This window comes from Lithobates pipiens, unplaced genomic scaffold (genome assembly GCF_037356315.1).
Source record: "Lithobates pipiens isolate NorthernLeopardFrog02 unplaced genomic scaffold, aLitPip1_a1.2 Scaffold_157, whole genome shotgun sequence".
NCBI lineage: Eukaryota > Metazoa > Chordata > Amphibia > Anura > Ranidae > Lithobates > Lithobates pipiens.
Window position 1 is genome coordinate 624384 of NW_027507746.1, and position 25762 is coordinate 650145.

The following is a 25762-nucleotide window of genomic DNA, read 5'->3' on the forward strand; positions in this document are numbered from 1 at the left end:
CTTATTTCCTCCAAAAAAAAAAAATGGGTTCGGAATAAAGTTTGGTGGCCTTGTTGAAATCTATTTAAAGGATGAGATCACCACAAACCTTGAATGAGTCCAGTAAAAGTTGTATTTTACATGGGAAGAGGTCTAATCGAAAGTGCTTGGATGCATGGGGTGGGGACCATAAACGTGGTCCCTGTATTTTGATCATCTGGATGAATGGAGCAAGTCATCATCTGGATGAACATCATCTGGATAAATGGAGCAAGTCATCATCTGGATGAACATCATCATCTGGATGAATGGAGCAAGTCATCATGTGGATGAAAGTCATCATTTGGATGAATGGAGCAAGTCATCATCTGGATGAATGGAGCAAGTCATCATCTGGATGAATGGAGCAAGTCATCATCTGGATGAACGTCATCATCTGGATTAATGGAGCAAGTCATCATCTGGATGAATGGAGCAAGTCATCATGTGGATAAAAGTCATCATCTGGATGAATGGAGCTGAGGCTGCTTTTACCTGCTAACCACTTGGCGGCTGGGTTATCTCTTCTTATTTCCTCCAACAAAAAAAAAAAAAATTGGGTTCAGAACAAAGTTTGGTGGTCTTGTTGAAATCTATTTAAAGGATGCGATCACCACAAACCTTGAATGAGTCCAGTAAAAGATGTATTTTACATGGGAAGAGGTCTAAACGAAAGTGTTTGGATGCATGGGGTGGGGACCATAAACGTGGTCCCTCTATTTTCATCATCTGGATGAATGGAGCAAGTCATCATCTGGATGAATGGAGCAGGTCATCATCTGGATGAATGGAGCAAGTCATCATCTGGATGAATGGAGCTGAGGCTGCATTTACCTGCTAACCACTTGGCGGCTGGGTTATCTCTTCTTATTTCCTCCAAAAAAAAATTGGTTTCAGAGTAAAGTTTGGTGGCCTTGTTTAAATCTATTGAAAGGATGAGATCACCACAAACCTTGAATGAGTCCAGTAAAAGTTGTATTTTACATGGGAAGAGGTCTAAACGAAAGTGTTTGGATGCATGGGGTAGGGACCATAAATGTGGTCCCTCTATTTTCATCATCTGGGTGAATGGAGCAAGTCATCATCTGGATGAACGTCACCATCTGGATGAATGGAGCAAGTCATCATCTGGATGAATGGAGCAAGTAATCATCTGGATGAAATCATCATCTGGATGAATGGAGCAATTCATCATCTGGATGAACGTCATCATATGGATGAACGGAGCTGAGGCTGCTTTTACCTGCTAACCACTTGGTGGCTGGGTTATCTCTTCTTATTTCCTCCAAAAAAATAAAAAATGGGTTCAGAGTAAAGTTTGGTGGCCTTGTTGAAATCTATTTAAAGGATGAGATCACCACAAACCTTGAATGAGTCCAGTAAAAGTTGTATTTTACATGGGAAGAGGTCTAATCGAAAGTGCTTGGATGCATGGGGTGGGGACCATAAACGTGGTCCCTGTATTTTGATCATCTGGATGAATGGAGCAAGTCATCATCTGGATGAACATCATCTGGATGAATGGAGCAAGTCATCATCTGGATGAACATCATCATCTGGATGAATGGAGCAAGTCATCATGTGGATGAAAGTCATCATTTGGATGAATGGAGCAAGTCATCATCTGGATGAATGGAGCAAGTCATCATCTGGATGAATGGAGCAAGTCATCATCTGGATGAACGTCATCATCTGGATTAATGGAGCAAGTCATCATCTGGATGAATGGAGCAAGTCATCATGTGGATAAAAGTCATCATCTGGATGAATGGAGCTGAGGCTGCTTTTACCTGCTAACCACTTGGCGGCTGGGTTATCTCTTCTTATTTCCTCCAACAAAAAAAAAAAAAATTGGGTTCAGAACAAAGTTTGGTGGTCTTGTTGAAATCTATTTAAAGGATGCGATCACCACAAACCTTGAATGAGTCCAGTAAAAGATGTATTTTACATGGGAAGAGGTCTAAACGAAAGTGTTTGGATGCATGGGGTGGGGACCATAAACGTGGTCCCTCTATTTTCATCATCTGGATGAATGGAGCAAGTCATCATCTGGATGAATGGAGCAGGTCATCATCTGGATGAATGGAGCAAGTCATCATCTGGATGAATGGAGCTGAGGCTGCATTTACCTGCTAACCACTTGGCGGCTGGGTTATCTCTTCTTATTTCCTCCAAAAAAAAATTGGTTTCAGAGTAAAGTTTGGTGGCCTTGTTTAAATCTATTGAAAGGATGAGATCACCACAAACCTTGAATGAGTCCAGTAAAAGTTGTATTTTACATGGGAAGAGGTCTAAACGAAAGTGTTTGGATGCATGGGGTAGGGACCATAAATGTGGTCCCTCTATTTTCATCATCTGGGTGAATGGAGCAAGTCATCATCTGGATGAACGTCACCATCTGGATGAATGGAGCAAGTCATCATCTGGATGAATGGAGCAAGTAATCATCTGGATGAAATCATCATCTGGATGAATGGAGCAATTTATCATCTGGATGAACGTCATCATATGGATGAACGGAGCTGAGGCTGCTTTTACCTGCTAACCACTTGGCGGCTGGGTTATCTCTTCTTATTTCCTCCAAAAAAATAAAAAATGGGTTCAGAGTAAAGTTTGGTGGCCTTGTTGAAATCTATTTAAAGGATGAGATCACCACAAACCTTGAATGAGTCCAGTAAAAGTTGTATTTTACATGGGAAGAGGTCTAATCGAAAGTGCTTGGATGCATGGGGTGGGGACCATAAACGTGGTCCCTGTATTTTGATCATCTGGATGAATGGAGCAAGTCATCATCTGGATGAACATCATCTGGATGAATGGAGCAAGTCATCATCTGGATGAACATCATCATCTGGATGAATGGAGCAAGTCATCATGTGGATGAAAGTCATCATTTGGATGAATGGAGCAAGTCATCATCTGGATGAATGGAGCAAGTCATCATCTGGATAAAAGTCATCATCTGGATGAATGGAGCTGAGGCTGCTTTTACCTGCTAACCACTTGGCGGCTGGGTTATCTCTTCTTATTTCCTCCAACAAAAAAAAAAAATTGGGTTCAGAACAAAGTTTGGTGGTCTTGTTGAAATCTATTTAAAGGATGAGATCACCACAAACCTTGAATGAGTCCAGTAAAAGTTGTATTTTACATGGGAAGAGGTCTAATCGAAAGTGTTTGGATGCATGGGGTGGGGACCATAAACGTGGTCCCTCTATTTTGATCATCTGGATGAATGGAGCAAGTCATCATCTGGATGAACATCATCTGGATGAATGGAGCAAGTCATCATCTGGATGAACATCATCATCTGGATGAATGGAGCAAGTCATCATGTGGATGAAAGTCATCATTTGGATGAATGGAGCAAGTCATCATTTGGATGAATGGAGCAAGTCATCATCTGGATGAATGGAGCAAGTCATCATCTGGATGAATGGAGCAAGTCATCATCTGGATGAATGGAGCAAGTCATCATCTGGATGAACGTCATCATCTGGATGAATGGAGCAAGTCATCATCTGGATGAATGGAGCAAGTCATCATCTGGATGAATGGAGCAAGTCATCATCTGGATGAATGGAGCAAGTCATCATCTGGATAAAAGTCATCATCTGGATGAATGGAGCTGAGGCTGCTTTTACCTGCTAACCACTTGGCGGCTGGGTTATCTCTTCTTATTTCCTCCAACAAAAAAAAAAAATTGGGTTCAGAACAAAGTTTGGTGGTCTTGTTGAAATCTATTTAAAGGATGAGATCACCACAAACCTTGAATGAGTCCAGTAAAAGATGTATTTTACATGGGAAGAGGTCTAAACGAAAGTGTTTGGATGCATGGGGTGGGGACCATAAACGTGGTCCCTCTATTTTCATCATCTGGATGAATGGAGCAAGTCATCATCTGGATGAATGGAGCAGGTCATCATCTGGATGAATGGAGCAAGTCATCATGTGGATGAATGGAGCTGAGGCTGCATTTACCTGCTAACCACTTGGCGGCTGGGTTATCTCTTCTTATTTACTCCAAAAAAAAATTGGTTTCAGAGTAAAGTTTGGTGGCCTTGTTTAAATCTATTGAAAGGATGAGATCACCACAAACCTTGAATGAGTCCAGTAAAAGTTGTATTTTACATGGGAAGAGGTCTAAACGAAAGTGTTTGGATGCATGGGGTGGGGACCATAAATGTGGTCCCTCTATTTTCATCATCTGGATGAATGGAGCAAGTAATCATCTGGATGAACGTCACCATCTGGATGAATGGAGCAAGTCATCATCTGGATGAATGGAGCAAGTAATCATCTGGATGAAATCATCATCTGGATGAATGGAGCAATTCATCATCTGGATGAACGTCATCATATGGATGAAGGGAGCTGAGGCTGCTTTTACCTGCTAACCACTTGGCGGCTGGGTTATCTCTTCTTATTTCCTCCAAAAAAATAAAAAATGGGTTCAGAGTAAAGTTTGGTGGACTTGTTGAAACCTCTTTAAAGGATGAGATCACCACAAACCTTGAATGAGTCCAGTAAAAGTTGTATTTTACACGGGAAGAGGTCTAATCTAAAGTGTTTGGCTGCATGGGGTAGGGACCATAAATGTGGTCCCTCTATTTTCATCATCTGGATGAATGGAGCAAGTCATCATCTGGATGAACGTCATCATCTGGATGAATGGAGCAAGTCATCATCTGGATGAATGGAGCACATCATCATCTGGATGAATGGAGCAAGTCATCATCTGGAAGAAAGTCATCATCTGGATGAATGGAGCAAGTCATCATCTGGATGAATGGAGCAAGTCATCATCTGGATGAATGGAGCAAGTCATCATCTGGATGAATGGAGCAAGTCATCATCTGGATGAATGGAGCAAGTCATCATCTGGATGAATGGAGCAAGTCATCATCTGGATGAATGGAGCAAGTCATCATCTGGATGAATGGAGCAATTCATCATCTGGATGAATGGAGCAATTCATCATCTGGATGAATGGAGCAATTCATCATCTGGATGAATGGAGCAAGTCATCATCTGGATGAACGTCATCATCTGGATGAATGGAACAAGTCATCATCTGGATGAATGGAGCAAGTCATCATCTGGATGAAAGGAGCAAGTCATCATCTGGATGAATGGAGCAAGTCATCATCTGGATGAATGGAGCAAGTCATCATCTGGATGAACGTCATCATCTGGATGAATGGAGCAATTCATCATCTGGATGAATGGAGCAATTCATCATCTGGATGAATGGAGCAAGTCATCATCTGGATGAACGTCATCATCTGGATGAATGGAACAAGTCATCATCTGGATGAATGGAGCAAGTCATCATCTGGATGAAAGGAGCAAGTCATCATCTGGATGAATGGAGCAAGTCATCATCTGGATGAATGGAGCAAGTCATCATCTGGATGAACGTCATCATCTGGATGAATGGAGCAATTCATCATCTGGATGAATGGAGCAATTCATCATCTGGATGAATGGAGCAATTCATCATCTGGATGAATGGAGCAATTCATCATCTGGATGAATGGAGCAAGTCATCATCTGGATGAACGTCATCATCTGGATGAATGGAACAAGTCATCATCTGGATGAATGGAGCAAGTCATCATCTGGATGAAAGGAGCAAGTCATCATCTGGATGAATGGAGCAAGTCATCATCTGGATGAATGGAGCAAGTCATCATCTGGATGAAAGTCATCATCTGAATGAAGGGAGCTGAGGCTGCTTTTACCTGCTAACCACTTGGCGGCTGGGTTATCTCTTCTTATTTCCTCCAAAAAAAAAAAAAAATGGGTTCAGAGTAAAGTTTGGTGGCCTGGTTGAAACCTATTTAAAGGATGAGATCACCACAAACCTTGAATGAGTCCAGTAAAAGTTGTATTTTACATGGGAAGAGGTCTAATCTAAAGTGTTTGGCTGCATGGGGTGGGGACCATAAACGTGGTCCCTCTATTTTCATCATCTGGATGAATGGAGCAAGTCATCATCTGGATGAATGGAGCAAGTCATCATCTGGATGAATGGAGCAAGTCATCATCTGGATGAATGGAGCAAGTCATCATCTGGATGAATGGAGCAAGTCATCATCTGGATGAATGGAGCAAGTCATCATCTGGATGAATGGCGCAAGTCATCATCTGGATGAAAGTCATCATCTGAATGAAGGGAGCTGAGGCTGCTTTTACCTGCTAACCACTTGGCGGCTGGGTTATCTCTTCTTATTTCCTCAAAAAAAAAAAAAAATTGGGTTCAGAGTAAAGTTTGGTGGCCTTGTTGAAATCTATTTAAAGGATGAGATCACCACGAACCTTGAATGAGTCCAGTAAAAGTTGTATTTTACATGGGAAGAGGTCTGATCGAAAGCATTTGGATGCATGGGGTGGGGACTATAAACGTGGTCCCTCTATTTTCATCATCTGGATGAATGGAGCAAGTCATCATTTGGATGAAAGTCATCATCTGGATGAATGGAGCAAGTCATCATCTGGATGAACGTCATCATCTGGATGAATGGAGCAACTCATCATCTAGATGAATGGAGCAAGTCATCATCTGGATGAATGGAGCAAGTCATCATCTGGATGAACGTCATCATCTGGATGAATGGAGCAAGTCTTCATCTGGATGAAAGTCATCATCTGGATGAATGGAGCAAGTCATCATCTGGATGAACGTCATCATCTGGATGAATGGAGCAACTCATCATCTAGATGAATGGAGCAAGTCATCATCTGGATGAATGGAGCAAGTCATCATCTGGATGAAAGTCATCATCTGGATGAATGGAGCAGGTCATCATCTGGATGAATGGAGCAGGTCATCATCTGAATGAATGGAGCAGGTCATCATCTGGATGAATGGAGCAGGTCATCATCTGGATGAATGGAGCAAGTCATCATCTGGATGAATGGAGCAAGTCATCATCTGGATGAATGGAGCAAGTCATCATCTGGATGAATGGAGCAAGTCATCATCTGGATGAATGGAGCAAGTCATCATCTGGATGAATGGCGCAAGTCATCATCTGGATGAAAGTCATCATCTGAATGAAGGGAGCTGAGGCTGCTTTTACCTGCTAACCACTTGGCGGCTGGGTTATCTCTTCTTATTTCCTCAAAAAAAAAAAAAAAATTGGGTTCAGAGTAAAGTTTGGTGGCCTTGTTGAAATCTATTTAAAGGATGAGATCACCACGAACCTTGAATGAGTCCAGTAAAAGTTGTATTTTACATGGGAAGAGGTCTGATCGAAAGCATTTGGATGCATGGGGTGGGGACTATAAACGTGGTCCCTCTATTTTCATCATCTGGATGAATGGAGCAAGTCATCATTTGGATGAAAGTCATCATCTGGATGAATGGAGCAAGTCATCATCTGGATGAACGTCATCATCTGGATGAATGGAGCAACTCATCATCTAGATGAATGGAGCAAGTCATCATCTGGATGAATGGAGCAAGTCATCATCTGGATGAAAGTCATCATCTGGATGAATGGAGCAAGTCATCATCTGGATGAACGTCATCATCTGGATGAATGGAGCAAGTCTTCATCTGGATGAAAGTCATCATCTGGATGAATGGAGCAAGTCATCATCTGGATGAACGTCATCATCTGGATGAATGGAGCAACTCATCATCTAGATGAATGGAGCAAGTCATCATCTGGATGAATGGAGCAAGTCATCATCTGGATGAAAGTCATCATCTGGATGAATGGAGCAAGTCATCATCTGGATGAAAGTCATCATCTGAATGAATGGAGCAGGTCATCATCTGGATGAATGGAGCAGGTCATCATCTGGATGAATGGAGCAAGTCATCATCTGGATGAATGGAGCAAGTCATCATCTGGATGAATGGAGCAAGTCATCATCTGGATGAATGGAGCAAGTCATCATCTGGATGAATGGAGCAAGTCATCATCTGGATGAATGGCGCAAGTCATCATCTGGATGAAAGTCATCATCTGAATGAAGGGAGCTGAGGCTGCTTTTACCTGCTAACCACTTGGCGGCTGGGTTATCTCTTCTTATTTCCTCAAAAAAAAAAAAAAAATTGGGTTCAGAGTAAAGTTTGGTGGCCTTGTTGAAATCTATTTAAAGGATGAGATCACCACGAACCTTGAATGAGTCCAGTAAAAGTTGTATTTTACATGGGAAGAGGTCTGATCGAAAGCATTTGGATGCATGGGGTGGGGACTATAAACGTGGTCCCTCTATTTTCATCATCTGGATGAATGGAGCAAGTCATCATTTGGATGAAAGTCATCATCTGGATGAATGGAGCAAGTCATCATCTGGATGAACGTCATCATCTGGATGAATGGAGCAACTCATCATCTAGATGAATGGAGCATGTCATCATCTGGATGAATGGAGCAAGTCATCATCTGGATGAAAGTCATCATCTGGATGAATGGAGCAAGTCATCATCTGGATGAACGTCATCATCTGGATGAATGGAGCAAGTCTTCATCTGGATGAAAGTCATCATCTGGATGAATGGAGCAAGTCATCATCTGGATGAACGTCATCATCTGGATGAATGGAGCAACTCATCATCTAGATGAATGGAGCAAGTCATCATCTGGATGAATGGAGCAAGTCATCATCTGGATGAAAGTCATCATCTGGATGAATGGAGCAAGTCATCATCTGGATGAAAGTCATCATCTGAATGAATGGAGCAGGTCATCATCTGGATGAATGGAGCAGGTCATCATCTGGATGAATGGAGCAAGTCATCATCTGGATGAATGGAGCAAGTCATCATCTGGATGAATGGAGCTGAAGCTGCTTTTACCTGCTATCCACTTGGTGGCTGGGTTATCTCTTCTTATTTCCTCCAAAAAAGAAAAAAAAATTGGGTTCAGAGTAAAGTTTGGTGGTCTTGTTGAAATCTATTTAACTGGTTGCTGACCGCTGGCCGTCAAATGACGGCCGGGCGGCGCAGCTCTTGTGGCGGGAGGACGTCATATGACATCCTCCCGTTTAAATAGGGAATGCGCGCGATCGCGTGCGCGCATCCCCGTTCCCCGTTCCCCGTGTCACGGAGACACCGCTCACCACCGAGGGTGGTAAACAGCCATTGGTCATGGCTGTTTATCACGTGATTGGCCGTGATGAAGTCACGGCCGATCACTGCTAGTGCTCGTATGGTGAAAACGGCGCATGCGCGGGATCGGGAGCGCGCTGCTCGTTTACATCGGTGGCGGCGTGTTCCCCGGGAACACTGCTCGTCACCGATGCCGGTAAACAGCCATTGGCTGGCTGTTTACCCATGTGATCGGCTGTGAACCTTTCACAGCCAATCACTAAATGTAAACACAGAGCGGTAACTGCCTGTTACCAGCTCTTCTCTCCTCACACACCGTTTCCAGTGTGAGGAGAGAAGAGCCTGGAGCAGTGAGTTATCGATCTGTGTTCTGTAGTGTCTGCACAAACACCACACTGATCAGATCGCCCGCCCCCCCCCCCCCCACTGTCATCTGTCACCCAACAGTCACCACGGTCACCCAATAAAGTGAACCTGTCACATAGGAGACTGCCATCAGTGACCACCAGCTGTCACCCACCAGTGACCGCCAGCTGTCACCCGTCACCCATCAGTGACCGTCAACTGTCATCCGTCACCCATCAGTGACCGTCAACTGTCACCCGTCACCCATCAGCCACCGCCAGCCGTCACCCATCAGTGGCCGCCAGACATCACCCGTCACCCATCAGTGACCACCAGACATCACCCGTCACCCATCAGTGACCACCAGACGTCACCCGTCACCCATCAGCCACCACCAGGCGTCACCCATCAGTGACCGCCAGACATCAACCGTCACTCATCAGTGACCACCAGACTTCACCCGCCATCCATCAGCCACCGCCAGCCGTCACACATCAGCCATCACCTGTCACCCATCAGTGATCGCCATCCATCGCCTGTCACCCATCAGTGACCGCCAGCCATTGCCTGTCACCCATCAGTGACCGCCAACCATCGCCTGTCACCCATCAGTGACCACCAGCCATTGCCCGTCACCCATCAGTGACCGCCAACCATCACCCGTCACCCATCAGTGACCGCCAATCATCACCCGTCACCCATCAGTCACTGCCAGCCTTCAGTGACCGCTAGCCGTCACCCATCACCTGTCACCCATCAGTGACCGCCAGCCATCAACTGCCACCCATCGTGACTGCCAGCCATCAGTGACCATCACCCATCCGTGACCGCCAGCCATCAACCGCCACCCATCAGTGACCGCCAGCCATCAGTGACCATCACTCGTCACAGTCCGTGGCCTGTCACACCGTCATCACCTGCCACCCATCGCACAGCCCATCAGTGAACGTCACCTGTCACACAGCCATCAGCGTCATGGCCAAAAGATTATACACCAGTGAGGAGGAGTTCCAGATCCTCTCCATGACTGATGAGAGCAACGGGGAATTCTCATCAGATTCCAATTCCGATTCTGATTCTGAATCAAATTCGGCATTTAACCCGAATAGTGAATTGGAAAATGATTCGGAGGAAGAATGGGTCCCTCCTAAAAGGGCAAGGCCCTCTGAAAACCAGGATTATATTCCCAGGCCCAGTACCAGAGCTCCTATATGCCAGATGGTCTTGCCAACCCAACATGGCTGCCTTCCGACTCGGCATCACCAATTATTCCCCCTTTCACAGCACAGCCAGGTGTGCAGACCAACACCCAACATTTTTCAGAGATCGATTTTGTTCATCTATTTTTGCCCGACACATTTCTGCAATTAATTGTGGACCAGACAAAATTATATGCCCAGCAGTATATTGCCAATAACCCCCACTCATCATATGCCCGTCCCTTTGAGTGGCGAGATCTCAATTTGGAGGAGTTCAAAATTTTTATGGGCCTCACCCTGAACATGGGTATTACAAAAAAAATGAAGGACATGCCTATTGGTCCACCCAACCCATCCACCACATGGCTATTTATTCTGCCGAAATGTCCAGGTCCAGATACAAGAAGATAATGCGCTTTCTTCACTTTAGCGACAACACCGAGTGCCTTCCCCACAATCTTCCAAATTATGACAAGTTATGTAAACTTCGCCCACTGATAAATTTATTTTCCCAACAATTTGCAGAACTCTATGTCCCCGATCAAAATATATGTGTCGATGAGTCCCTGGTACCCTTTGCAGGCCGGCTAGGAATAAAGCAATATATACCTAGCAAAAGGGCCAGATATGGAATAAAATTATACAAGCTGTGTGAGAGAGCCACGGGATATTTGTATGCGTTCCGCATATATGAAGGAAGAGATTCCCAGCTCCAGCCCCCTGAGTGCCCGGCCTACATGAGCACAACTGGAAAGATTGTATGGGACCTGGCATACCCACTTCTGAACAAAGGATATCACATATACCTTGATAACTTTTACACCAGCCTGCCCCTTTTCAGACACTTAATCCTTGCAAAAACCCTTGCCTGCGGAACCTGCTGAAAAAATAGAAAGGGCTTCCCACAATCACTGGCAAACAAAAAGCTGCGAAGGGGGGAAAGAGCATCACTGAGATGCAAAGAAGTGCTGGCCTTGAGGTGGAAGGATAAAAGGGACGTGTACATGATGTCCACCATCCATGAGGACACTACAATTGAGGTTCAAAGACGACAAGGTCCCATTGAAAAGCCTACATGTGTCCAAGATTATAATCTCTACATGGGGGAGTGGATTTCAACGATCAAATGATTCAGCCCTATTTGTCAATAAGGAGGTCCCGATTCTGGTACAAGAAAGTAGCAATCTATCTAATCCATTTTGCCATTTATAATTCCTACATAGTCTACACCAAATCCATGGAAAGCCCCGCCCCCTTCCTAAAATTCATCGAAGAAGTTGTCATGTCCCTCATCTATCACCAAAGACCCCCCCCAGAAGACCTTCGCTCTGAGGCTGTTTGCCGACTTCGTGAGCGCCACTTCCCCTTCATTATTCCACCATCTGAAACAGGCCGAAGACGGCAAAAAAAATGGCACGTGTGCACCAAAAAAGGGTTTCGAAAAGATACCAGCTACCATTGTCCCGATTGTCCCTCCCAACCTGGCCTTTGCATTGGTGAATGCTTCAAACTTTATCATACATCCCTAAAATATTAGCCCATATTTTTAACCATTTCCCCATTTTCATTATCTGTGCTGACCATTTTTCATGCTTCCCCAAATAACCATGCCACTGCCTTCCACGTGAACTGACCCTGGCCTGTTTTTTGACTATGCCTCTGCCTATTGTTTGGACGGCTTCTACGTGAACTGACCCTGGCCTGTTTTGTGACTATGCCTTTGCCTACCGTTTAGATTGCTTCCACATGAACTGACCCTGGCCTGTTTTACCAACTACGTTTATGCCTACCGCTTGGACTGCTTTCACGTCATCTGACCCAGGCCTGTTTTATGGACTATGCTTTTGCCTACCGCTTGGACTGATCTATTGCCCTGCTACTCTAGGACACAGGGGTCTCACATGTGAGGGGCTCCAGAAATGTTTTTCCGGATGGAGGAAACAATTTTTATTGTTTTTTCCGGTTTTCGGAATAGGGTCTGGAGTCCGGAGGCTTCATAGAGAATTGGGTGGGTCGAAGCCTCTACCCCTGTGCCCATGTGCACAGGTCTTACGTGATTGCGGCCCTCAGCCTGCCACTGACTTACTGCCACCATGCCTCTGCCTGCCGCATGAACGGACCACACCGCTACCTGGACTATGCAAATAATTAGCTGTAGCAAGAGGCAGTATGTTTATGAAGGGCTGGAGAGCGGTACGATAATGAGTGTCTGCAGGTAACAGTGTACCAGGACCAATATTATGGCTGTGCTGGCTCTCTCTGCCTGGACAATTTCTATGGACTGCCGTGCGGACAATATCCTTGTGCTGACTATAGACAATATTCCTGCCGGCTGCCTTGATAATTACCATTGCCGCCGCTAAGCACATCCCTGCCTGCTGCCTGGACCAGCGCTCTGGTGGATACTACACAGGTAATGCTTTTTTTTAACCCTTTCCACAATAGAATTTATTTTGGATTGTAATTCTTGGTATGTACATGCTATGTGTTAGAAATATGAAGGGCCTTCAAAAATGATAGGTTGCCAGGAAACTATATGTCATTTATGCTCCTAGAACGTCTGATGGTGCTACTTGGATGTTGGGCCTTTGTATGTGGCCAGGCTGTGTAAAAGTCTCACACATGTGGTATCGCCATACTCAGGAGGAGTAGCAGAATATATTTTGGGGTGTCATTTTTGCTATGTACATGCTATGTGTTGGAAATATCTAATAAATGGACAACTTTGTGTAAAACAAAAGCGTTTTCATTTTTTTCCACATTTTTCAAAAACTTCTGGAAAAAAATGAACCGTTCTAAAGACTCATTATGCCTCATAGATTATATGTTGGGGTGTCTGCTTTTCAAAATGGGGTCATTTTGGGGGCAATTCCATTGTCCTGGTGCTCTAGGGCCTTCAAAAGTGTAATAGGTGGTTGAGAAATGAGAGGTGTCATTTATGCTCGTAGAATGCCTGAAGATGCTATTTCAGTGTTGGGCCTTTGTATGTGGCCAGGCTGTGTAAAAGTCTCACACATGTGGTATCACCGTACTCAGGAGGAGTAGCAGAATGTATTTTGGGGTGTCATCTTTGCTATGTACATGCTATGTGTTGGAAATATCTAATAAATGGACAACTTTGTGTAAAAAAAAAAAGCGTTTTCATTTTTTTCCACATTTTTCAAAAACTTCTGGAAAAAAATGAACCGTTCTAAAGACTCATTATGCCTCATAGATTATATGTTGGGGTGTCTGCTTTTCAAAATGGGGTCATTTTGGGGGCAATTCCATTGTCCTGGTGCTCTAGGGCCTTCAAAAGTGTAATAGGTGGTTGAGAAATGAGAGGTGTCATTTATGCTCGTAGAATGCCTGAAGATGCTATTTCAGTGTTGGGCCTTTGTATGTGGCCAGGCTGTGTAAAAGTCTCACACATGTGGTATCACCGTACTCAGGAGGAGTAGCAGAATGTATTTTGGGCTGTCATCTTTGCTATGAACATGCTATGTGTTGGAAATATCTGATAAATGGACAACTTTGTGTAAAAAAAAAAATGCGTTTTCATTTTTTTCCACGTTTTCCAAAAACTTCTGGAAAAAAATGAACCATTCTAAAGACTCATTATTCCTCATAGATTATACGTTGGGGTGTCTGATTTTCAAAATGGGGTCATTTTGGAGGCAATTCCATTGTCCTGGTGCTCCAGGGCCTTCAAAAGTGTAATAGGTGGTTGAGAAATGAGAGGTGTCATTTATGCTCGTAAAACGCCTGAAGATACTACATCAATGTTGGACCTTTGTATGTGGCCAGGCTGTGTAAAAGTCTTACACATGTGGTATCGCCATACTCGGGAAGAGTAGCAGAATGTATTTTGGGATGTAATTTGTTGTATGCATATGCTCTGTGAGAGAAATAACCTGATAATATGACAATTTTGTAAAAAAAAAAAAAAAAAACTTCATTTTTGCAAAGAATTGTGGGAAAAAATGACAACAAAAAAAAATAATCATGCTACTTACTTAATACTTTGGAATGTCTACTTTGTAAAAAGGGGTCATTTGGGGGGTATTTGTACTTTCCTGACTTGTTAGTGTCTCAAGAAATGAGATACACCTGATGTACTGAAGGCCTGATCAGATGTGATGAATTTTCAGTGATTGGCACCATAGATTGTAGACTCTATAACTTTCACAAAGACCAAATAATTTACACTAATTTAGGTTAGAGCCCTAAAAGCTGAAAATTGGTCTGGTCAGGAAGGGGGTGTAACTGCACTGTATTGAGGTGGTTAAAGGATGAGATCACCACAAACCTTGAATGAGTCCAGTAAAAGTTGTATTGGGTCTAATGGAAAGCGGTTGGATGCATGGGGTGGGGACCATAAACGTGGTCCCTCTATTTTCCAGCTGTGGTCAAATGTTATTTTGAATCCCTGTTAGAAATATATTCTGAGGTGAAGAGGGAGCTTTGAGCCCCCCCCCCCAAAAGGCATTGGCTTTGGCCTCTTGACATGAAAAAAACATTTTTTTTTTTTACTGAACTCAAGTTTTGTGGTGCTCCCACCCTTGAAACGGAGTCCAGGGCCCCTTAAGGCTACAATCATCTGATTACTGCCTACACCGGGGTCCAGAAGTCCACCAATATGTGTTCTGCCACTCTCATTGGTTAGGAGGGGGTGCAGAGATGAGTATGGCGGTCGGAAGTGACGCAAGGAGGATGTGACGTGCTCTTTGGAGGAGATAAGTTATGGGTGACAACGCAGCACAGTGACCGCTTTGGTTTTACCGCTGAATATTGGTGAAGATTTGCCGGGAATCGATTTGGTGGAGGACACAGAGAAGATAAGGATCCCAGTTGTGTCTCCGAACTCGATTCCCCTTTTATCCGAAATTCAGGAAGAAAACCCTGAAATGCAGTTGGGCCGCCCTGTTCGTAGGATGTCTTATGACGTCCTGGATTTGTCGTGGTTATTCCGGGGTGATGGATGCAGATAAAGGCATCATCCACATATCTTTCTATAACGGTCATTTTTCGAACTGTCGTGAATGGGTTACATTGATAACATCTGTGATTTACTATTGTGTGCTGTGATTGGCCCACAGCTATCAGATGGTACAGGGTGCTGTGACTGGCCCAGGTACCATGTGACAGCTGTGGGCCAATCACAGCATCACTATAGGAATCACAGCTGCTATGAATGAACCTCATTCATAACAACTTGTTGACATTGTGATCATGTGATTGTGTAGTGGGAGCCGCAATCCGCTCTGTCCGGCACACTGCATGCCCCTAACCCGGAGAAGGCTGGTATGTGATCCTGCCTGCCCGTGCCTTCCTGCTGCAGTAAATGAGAGATACAAGTGAACAATGTTTCTAAACATTGATCAGACAGGAGATAGAGAGATACAAAGTAGCATTGTTTATAAACATTATTTGTACAGGAGACAGAGATACAAAGTAACATTGTTTATAAACATTGATCAGACAGGAGATAGAGACATACAAAGTAACATTGTTTATAAACATTGATCAGACAGGAGACAGAGAGATGCAAAGTAACATTGTTTATAAACATTGATCAGACAGGAGATAGAGAGATATAAAGTAACTTTGTTTATAAACATTATTTGTACAGGAGACAGAGATACAAAGTAACATTGTTTATAAACATTGATCAGACAGGAGATAGAGACATACAAAGTAACATTGTTTATAAACATTGATCAGACAGGAGATAGAGAGATATAAAGTAACTTTGTTTATAAACATTATTTGTACAGGAGATAGAGACATACAAAGTAACATTGTTTATAAACATTGATCAGATGGAAGATAGAGAGATACAAAATAACATTGTTTATAAACATTGATCAGACAGGATATAGAGAGATACAAAGTAACATTGTTTATAAACATTGATCAGGCGGGAGATAGAGAGATACAAGGTAACATTGTTTATAAACATTGATCAGACAGGATATAGAGAGATACAAAGTAACATTGTTTATAAACATTGATCAGACAGGATATAGAGAGATACAAAGTAACATTGTTTATAAACATTGATCAGGCGGGAGATAGAGAGATACAAAGTAACATTGTTTATAAACATTGATCAGACAGGATATAGAGAGATACAAAGTAACATTGTTTATAAACATTGATCAGACAGGATATAGAGAGATACAAAGTAACATTGTTTATAAACATTGATCAGGCGGGAGATAGAGAGATGCAAAGTAACATTGTTTATAAACATTGATCAGACAGGAGACAGAGAGATACAAAGTAACATTGTTTATAAACATTGATCAGGCGGGAGATAGAGAGATACAAAGTAACATTGTTTATAAACATTGATCAGGCGGGAGATAGAGAGATACAAAATAACATTGTTTATTAATGATGTTCTAGAAATGATACTTTTTATCTACAGTAATAATAATAATATTTTTTGAACTCTCGCTAATGTTCCTGAACTGTGAGAATGTGGTGGGAAGATGGAGGGCACTCACGTGTGATGGTGACGATGAGGATGATGATGATGAAGATGAGTCCAGTGCAGACTGCAGACAGGGAGCAGATTAGGGTGGAGGAAGGTTCCGGGACCCGTCTGTTCATCATGATTGCTGATAACGGAACAAAACAATGACCGATCAATGCCAATACATTACCAAATACACAATCACCTACCTACTACAGGACAACCCCAAACTACCGACCAGTCACATAGGATCCAAATCTGCACACAGTGCACAGTACTACTTCCCTTGTCCTGTATGCAGGGCCGCTGATAGGCCAGTACAACTGGCCCTGCTGTACCGGGCCTGACCAGCAGGGGGGCCCGGGCAACCTGAACTGCAAAATTTTATGTATAAAAAAAAAGTTCCTTCTCCACCGATCAGCGCCCTACAACCCTCCCCCCAGCGCCCCCCTCCGCAACTGAAGAGGAGACAGCGCCGTGCCTCGGATTCACAGCCCATACAGAGAGAGCCAGAGGCACTGGCAGTGGGCGGCATTGCAGGGGGGAGGTGCGAGCAGCACCCGAGTGGAGTGACATCTGCCGGCTCAGTGATCCAGGACCCGGCGCAATAATCCCCTTCTCTCTGTGGTCGCGTCGCGCGGCCGTTCTGATCAGTCTCGGGCAGCGGCTGTCACTCACAGCCGAGCAGAGTGAAGCCGCCTCCCCCTCCTGCATGCACAGCAACGTGAGTCACGCGACCACAGAGAGAAGGGGATTATTGCGCCGGGTCCCGGATCACTGAGCCAGCAGATGTCACTCCACTCGGGTGCTGCTCGCACCTCCCCCCTGCAATGCCGCTGCCTTGGGATCGAGGTACATTATGGGTCCTTAGGGGAGTCTGTGCACTGTGGGGGGGTCTGTGCACTGTGGGGGGTCCTGCACTGTAGGGGGGTCTGCACTGTAGGGGGGTCCTTCACTGTAGGGGGGTCTTGCACTGTAGAAGGGGTCCTGCACTGTAGGGGGATCTACACTGTAGGGGGAGGGGTCTGTACTGTAGGGGAAGATTCGGCACTGTAGGGGGGTCTGTACTGTAGGTGAGGATTCTGCACTGTAGGGGAGTCTGTACTGTAGGGGGGTCTGCGCTGTAGGGTGGAGGGTCCTGTACTGTAGGATGGTCTGCACTGTAGGGGAGGATTCTGTACTGTAGGGGGGTCTACACTGTAGATGGGGGTCTGCATGGTAGGGAGGGGGGTCTGCACTGTAGGGGGTCTGTGTAACATGCAGGAGGTCCAGAGCTGTGAGGGGCTGTGTAATGTAAAGGGGTGCAGAGGTGCAGGGTGCTGTGTAATTTAAAGGGGTCCAGAGGTACAAGGGCTGTGTAATGTAAAGGGGTCCAGAGGTACAAGAGCTGTGTAATGTAAAGGGGTCCAGAGGAACAAGAGCTGTGTAATGTAAAGGGGTCCAGAGGTGCAGGGTGCTGTGTAATTTAAAGGGGTCCAGAGGTGCAGTTGTGGAGAGGGGGGTACACAGTAGTGACAAAAAGATATTGAAGGATGCAGAGGTATATACCAATACCCTGCCAATACTCTGCAATACATACCCCGCCAATACTCTGCAATACATACCCCGCCAATTGTTTCAAGGCGGGGTCTGGGAGGGGCAATGGGTGGGGCCAGGGGTGGGGCTGAAGGAGGGACCAGGGGCGGGGCCAGGGTGGAGCTGAAGGGGGCCCCATCAGGTAGGCTGTACGGGGCCCCATGATTTCTATCAGCGGCCCTGCCTGTATGTCGGGTGTAATTCTCAGTATCAGATGTTCATACCTTGCCGTATCTGGTTGGTTACTCCGGATCCATTCGGTTGTTTGGTGTCCTCCTGAAGAGTTTGGAAATCCTCGTATTTCACAGACATGATCTGAATGTGGAGGATAAAATATTAAGACAGACAGATAGACAGACAGACAGACAGACAGACAGACAGACAGACAGACAGACAGATAGATAGATAGATAGATAGATAGATAGATAGATAGATAGATAGATAGATAGATAGATAGATAGATAGATAGATAGATAGATAGATAGATAGACAGTAAGACAGACAGACAGCTAGATAGACAGGCAGAAAGATAGACAGACAGCCAGGCAGACAGATAGACAGACAGACAGTTAGATAGACAGACAGACAGATAGATAGACAGACAGACAGACAGATAGACAGACAGACAGACAGGCAGACAGATAGACAAATAGATAGACAGACAGACAGACAGGCAGATAGACAGACAGACAGACAGGCAGATAGACAGACAGACAGACAGATAGATAGACAGATAGACAGGCAGATAGACAGATAGATAGACAGACAGATAGATAGACAGACAGATAGACAGGCAGACAGACAGACAGACAGACAGATAGACAGACAGACAGACAGACAGACAGACAGATAGATAGACAGATAGACAGGCAGATAGACAGATAGATAGACAGACAGATAGATAGACAGACAGATAGACAGGCAGACAGACAGACAGACAGAAAGAAAGACAGACAGACAGACAGACAGACAGACAGACAGACAGACAGACAGACAGACAGACAGATAGACAGACAGACAGACAGACAGACAGATAGACAGATAGATAGACAGACAGACAGACAGACAGACAGATAGATAGATAGATAGATAGATAGATAGATAGATAGATAGATAGATAGATAGATAGATAGATAGATAGATAGATAGATAGATAGATAGATAGATAGATAGATAGTTAGATAGATAGATAGATAGATAGATAGATAGATAGATAGATAGATAGATAGATAGATAGATAGATAGATAGATAGATAGATAGATAGACAGATAGACAGGCAGACAGACAGACAGATAGATAGACAGACAGATAGACAGGCAGACAGACAGACAGACAGACAGACAGACAGACAGACAGACAGACAGACAGACAGACAGACAGACAGACAGACAGACAGACAGATAGATAGATACTGTAGATGATAGGTTCTTCTCTCGCCTCGTAGTGTCAGGTTATGATGATAATAGAAGAAGTTCCTCTTCTGTAGATATTTCCTCCGTATTTTTTCTCCTCCCTCGGTCATTTCCAGTTAAACATTTCATCATCCAGGAGGTCACGTGACTGATATTCTTTCTATGGTCATTCTTTATCTCGCACAGCAGAAGTCTCCTGTTATTACAGAATAATAATAGTGATGATCACACAAGCCTGGCCACTGTGAGCCATGTTGGCTAATTTCCAAGTGGTAGGTGTCCACCATAGTACTGATGTGCCCCAAGGCACTTTGACATATGAGTTCTCAAACCAACATGGGGCCAAAAGCAAGGATCCAAAAGAGTCAGCGTCAACATTATAGGTTTGTTGGGGGGAAAAAAATCCAAAACAATTTAATGAGGAAAAAAAAAATGGACCTTGCTTTGTGCACTGGTCCAAATCATTTGGTGGAGGGGGATTATGGTGTTCGGTTGTTCTTCAGGGTTTGGGTTTGGCCCCTTAGTTCCAGTGAAGGGAAGTCTTAAGGCGTCAGCATACCAAGACATTTCTGACAATTTCATGCTCCCAACTTTGTGGGAACAGTTTGGGGACGGCCCCTTCCTGTTCCAACAAGACTGCCCACCAGTGCGCAAAGCAAGGTCCATGAAGACATGGATGAGCGGGTTTGGCGTGGAGGAACTTGACTGGCCTGCACATAGTCCTGACCTCAACCCTAGGGATTAGTACTAATATATTTTGGAGGAGGATATATGGGGCTGTTTGGCTCTTGCGAGACCACTGGGGGATTCTTAGAGAGTGGCCTTTGTGGGCTGGTCTAAGTTATGTATCTGACTGGTTCCCCCCCCCCCACATTCTCGGTGAAGGGGGAGTTGCCGGAAATGTGCCAGCATTTAAAGTGGTTCTCAACCAGGGTTCCGTGGAACCCTAGGGTTCCTCCAGAGGTTTCTAGGGGTTCCTTCAGCATTGGGCAATTTCTGCCTCTTAGATAAGTTCCCACTGACACCATTGATCTTTTTAGCTATTTGCAAGGAGGTAATTCTTCCCAATGACCACAAGTGTAAGGACCATTCTTCCCAATGGCCACAAGTGTGAGGACCATTCTTCCCAATGCCCACAAGTGTAAGGACCATTCTTCCCAATGGCCACAAGTGTGAGGACCATTCTTCCCAATGCCCACAAGTGTAAGGACCACTCTTCCCAATGACCACAAGTGTAAGGACCATTCTTCCCAATGGCCACAAGTGTGAGGAGCATTCTTCCCACTGACCACAAGTGTAAGGACCATTCTTCCCAATGACCACAAGTGTAAGGACCATTCTTCCCAATGGCCACAAGTGTAAGGACCATTCTTCCCAATGACCACAAGTGTAAGGACCATTCTTCCCAATGACCACAAGTGTAAGGACCATTCTTCCCACTGACCACAAGTGTAAGGACCATTCTTCCCAATGGCCACAAGTGTGAGGAGCATTCTTCCCACTGACCACAAGTGTAAGGACCATTCTTCCCAATGGCCACAAGTGTAAGGACCATTCTTCCCAATGACCACAAGTGTAAGGACCATTCTTCCCAATGACCACAAGTGTAAGGACCATTCTTCCCAATGGCCACAAGTGTAAGGACCATTCTTCCCAATGACCACAAGTGTAAGGACCATTCTTCCCAATGACCACAAGTGTAAGGACCATTCTTCCCAATGGCCACAAGTGTAAGGACCATTCTTCCCACTGACCACAAGTGTAAGGACCATTCTTCCCAATGGCCACAAGTGTAAGGACCATTCTTCCCAATGACCACAAGTGTAAGGGCCATTCTTCCCAATGGCCACAAGTGTAAAGACCATTCTTCCCAATGACCACAAGTGTAAGGACCATTCTTCCCACTGACCACAAGTGTAAGGACCATTCTTCCCAATGGCCACAAGTGTAAGGGCCATTCTTCCCAATGGCCACAAGTGTAAGGACCATTCTTCCCAATGACCACAAGTGTAAGGACCATTCTTCCCAATGGCCACAAGTGTAAGGACCATTCTTCCCAATGACCACAAGTGTAAGGACCATTCTTCCCAATGGCCACAAGTGTGAGGAGCATTCTTCTCACTGACCATCACACTAATGTATCATGAGTTGTAGATTTCTAATTTTTGGCAGGGGTTCCCCCGAGACCGGAGAACTATTTCAAGGGTTCCTCTGTGTTGAAAAGGTTGAGAAAGGCTTATTTCAAAGGTTGGGTTTCATCGGGTTGGATTAGCTCTGAAGAAGAGGGCATGACCCCCACTGAAAATAATGAGTCTATCAATCGTGCCATGTTTGTATAGACACCTTTGCCTCGAGGCTGGAGTTGTGCTTTGACGCGCTTCGTTCTTACAATCCCTGTGAGTACACTAAAGCCCCGTACACATGAGAGGACTTATGTCCGACAGACTTCCGAAGGAGTTCTGCTGGAGTTCTGCCGGAGTTCCGACAGAGTTCTGACAGAGTTCTGACGGACTTTTCGACTGAGCGGACTTGGCCACACACAATCACACCAAACTTCGACGGATTCGAACGTGATGACGTACGACCGGACTCGAATAAGGAAGTTCATAGCCAGTAGCCAATAGCTGCCCTAGCGTCGGTTTTAGTCCGTCAGAATAGCATACACACGAGCGAATTTTTCGGTAGGAACTGGGTCCGGCAGAGTTCCGTCGGAAAAATTTGAAGCATGTTCCATTTTCTAAAGTCCGTCAGACTTTTGCGAATCAAAAGTCCGTTGCAGCCCACACACGATCGAATAGTCTGACGGAATCATTCCGTCGGACTTTGGATGTTGAAAAGTCCGCTCGTGTGTACGGGGCTTAACAGATTTTTATTCAATACGTTTTAATGGTGGTAATGCACAAGGCATTTGCGCCTCCCTGTGTGGTTTTACAGATTGTTGAAGATTCCCCCATCTGAGGAGGCCTGCGTCGGGGCAAAGTGTTGCGATGACACCATTGGATGCGTTGCTGCTTGAGCACTATTTTTCTCTATAGAAGAAAAGAGTACTTGTGGTCTTCCGGAGTATAAGATATGTACTGCAACCCAGCTGGAGAGTTTTCCCCACAATAAAGTCCAGAGGCTGGTCATGGACAGGGCAGGGCAGGCAGCAGACAATAAGCATAATCTAGAGTCAGTCAAAGGTTGGGGCAGGCAGCAGGCAAAACATAATCCAAAAACAGTCTGAGATTAGTGCAAGTAGCAGAAAGAGAGTAATCCAGAGACAGTCAGACGTAAGGACAGGCAGCAGGTAAAGCATAACCCAGAGACAGTTTGAGGCCAGGGTGGGCACCTGACAAATGCGTGGTCCAAAGACAGTCAGAGGTCAGGGCAGGTTGCAATAAAACCTTAGTCCAGAGACAGTCAGGGGTCAAGGCAGGCAGCAGGCAAAGCATAATTCAGAGACAGTCTGAGGTCAGGGCAGGTGTCAGATGAAGCATGATACAGAGACAGTCCAAGGTCAGGGCAGGTAGCAAGAGAAGCATAGTCCAGAGACAGTCAGAGGTCAAGGCAGGCAGCAGGCAGAGCATAATTCAGACACAGTCTGAGGTCAGGGCAGGTGGCAGATGAAGCATGATAAAGACACAGTCCGAGGTCGGGGCAGGCAGCAGGTAAAGCATAACCCAGGGACAGTTTGAGGCCAGGGTGGGCAGCTGACAAATGCGTGGTCCAAAAGCAGTTCAAGGTCAGGGAAGGTAGCAATAGATGCATAGTCCAGAGACAGTCAGAGGTCAGGGCAGGCAGCAGGTAAAGTATAATTCAGAGACAGTTTGAGGTCAGGGCAGGCAAAGCATAATTCAGAGACAGTCTGAGGTCAGGGCAGGTGGCAGATGAACCCTGACAGCGTCTGAGGTGGGGGGAAGGCAGCAGGTGAAGCATAACCCAGAGACAGTTTGAGGCCAGGGCGGGCAGCTGACAAATGCTTGGTCCAAAGACAGTCCAGGGTCAGGACAGGTAGCAATAGAAGCATAGTCCAGAGACAGTCAGAGGTCAGGGCAAGCAGCAGGCAAAGCATAATTCGGAGACAATCTGAGGTCAGGGCAGGTGGCAGCTGATGCATTATACAGACACAGTCCAAGGTAGGGGCAAGCTGCAGGTAAAGCATTATCTGAAATCAGAAAAGCTGAAGTCAGAGCAGACAGGAGACAAAACATGAACCAGACACTGTCTGAGGTTGGGACAGGCAGCTGACTAAGAGTAATCTAGAGACAGTCTGAGTTCAGGCAGAAGGCAAAGTGTAATTTAGAGACAGTTTGAGGTTGGAGCAGGCAGCAGATGATATAGTAATCCAGGAAAAGGCTAGGATCAAAGCAAGCTACTATGGTCAGAATCAAGATTCAGGGCATATAGTACGGGGCGAGTGTAGACAAAGCTATCAAAATCCTTGAGCCTTGGGCTAGCGACACTGTGCAAGGAGAAAGTCACTTCTGGCCAATGAGAGCAGAGGGGGGCATTGTTACAGGAGGATCGTGCCCCAACCACAAACTTCTAAACAACCCCAACAGTGTTCACAGTACACCAGGAACCCCCTCCATGGCCTCCCCAACCACCAGATCTAAACATCATAGAAGTTCTTTGAGCCAGGAAAGAACTGTATTGTAAAAAATGTATAGAGTGCTTTGATTTCATTTTTTCTTATAAAGCCTATTTCTTTCAACTAAATTTCTTTCTTTCTTAAAGGGCGTGTAAAGGTTCATTTTTTATTTTCTACATAGGTTCCTTTAAGCTAGTGCATTGCTGGTTCACTTACCTTTTCCTTCGATTTCCCTTCTAAATGTTTTTTTTTCTTTGTCTGAATATCTCACTTCCTGTTTCTCCTCAGTGAACTTCACACCATCATCCGAGTGGTGGTTAGTCAGCCAGAACAGCTTACTGAGGAGGAACAGGAAGTGAGAAATTCAGACAAGGAAAACAAAGAAAAAAAAACATTTAGAAGGGAAATCGAAGGAAAAGATAAGTGAACCAACAATGCACTAGCTTAAAGGAACCTATTTAGAAAATAAAAATGGAAAAAAAAATAAAAATAAAATAAAAAAACGGAACCTTTACAACCCCCTTAATTATTCTGTCTTCTATATTTCTGAAGGTTTAGCTTGTCCTGCCAGAACTATAGCCCCTTCAAGAATGGTACAAAAGAAATTTGATTCGTTAAGGCCTGGATATATATTAGCTTGCAATCTAAATATCCATTTTTGTTCTATTTGCAATAAATGCTTGTTCCAATCACTGCCCCGGCTGGGGATATGTATCCGATTCAGGACGGTGAAGGAAACCTTAGGCATCTTATAATGGCGTTTTTGTCACAACATGTCTTCCTAAAGGGAGATAAATGTTCCCAATCTCCATGTTTATAAATGTGTTTTGACGTTCTACACCAGAATCGTTGCTTGGTTTTACCTACATGAAATGAGCCGCATTCGCAGCTCATAAGGTAAACCACACCCGCACGTTTGGCAGTTTGCGAAGTGTTTCGGGAATAAAACTTTCGCCGTTGGGAAGAATTAAAGTTTTCTCTTTTCTAATGAGTGAGCAATGTGAGCAATGCCCCGCAGGGAAAAGTACCGAACATAGAACAATGTTTTTTGGTGCATTTTTTTTCTTTTATTGTATGCTGATAAATGATTCTTCAATCTGGTGTATAGCCGGGAG

General features: G+C 44.7%; 1 protein-coding gene across 1 annotated transcript in view; it reads right to left on the minus strand.

Annotated features, from left to right (window-relative positions):
- The window catches only part of LOC143981427 (asialoglycoprotein receptor 1-like), a 56449-nt gene extending 36276 nt beyond the window's left edge, over positions 1-20173 (minus strand). The window contains exons 1-3 of the mRNA XM_077479256.1: positions 20075-20173; positions 18886-18976; positions 17118-17231 (exon numbers count right to left, since the gene is read on the minus strand). Coding sequence (XP_077335382.1) covers positions 17118-17231; positions 18886-18973 — 202 coding nt within the window. The 5' untranslated portion in view covers positions 18974-18976; positions 20075-20173. The remainder of the gene's footprint in view (positions 1-17117; positions 17232-18885; positions 18977-20074) is intronic.
- Between the last annotated feature and the right edge of the window lie 5589 nt (positions 20174-25762).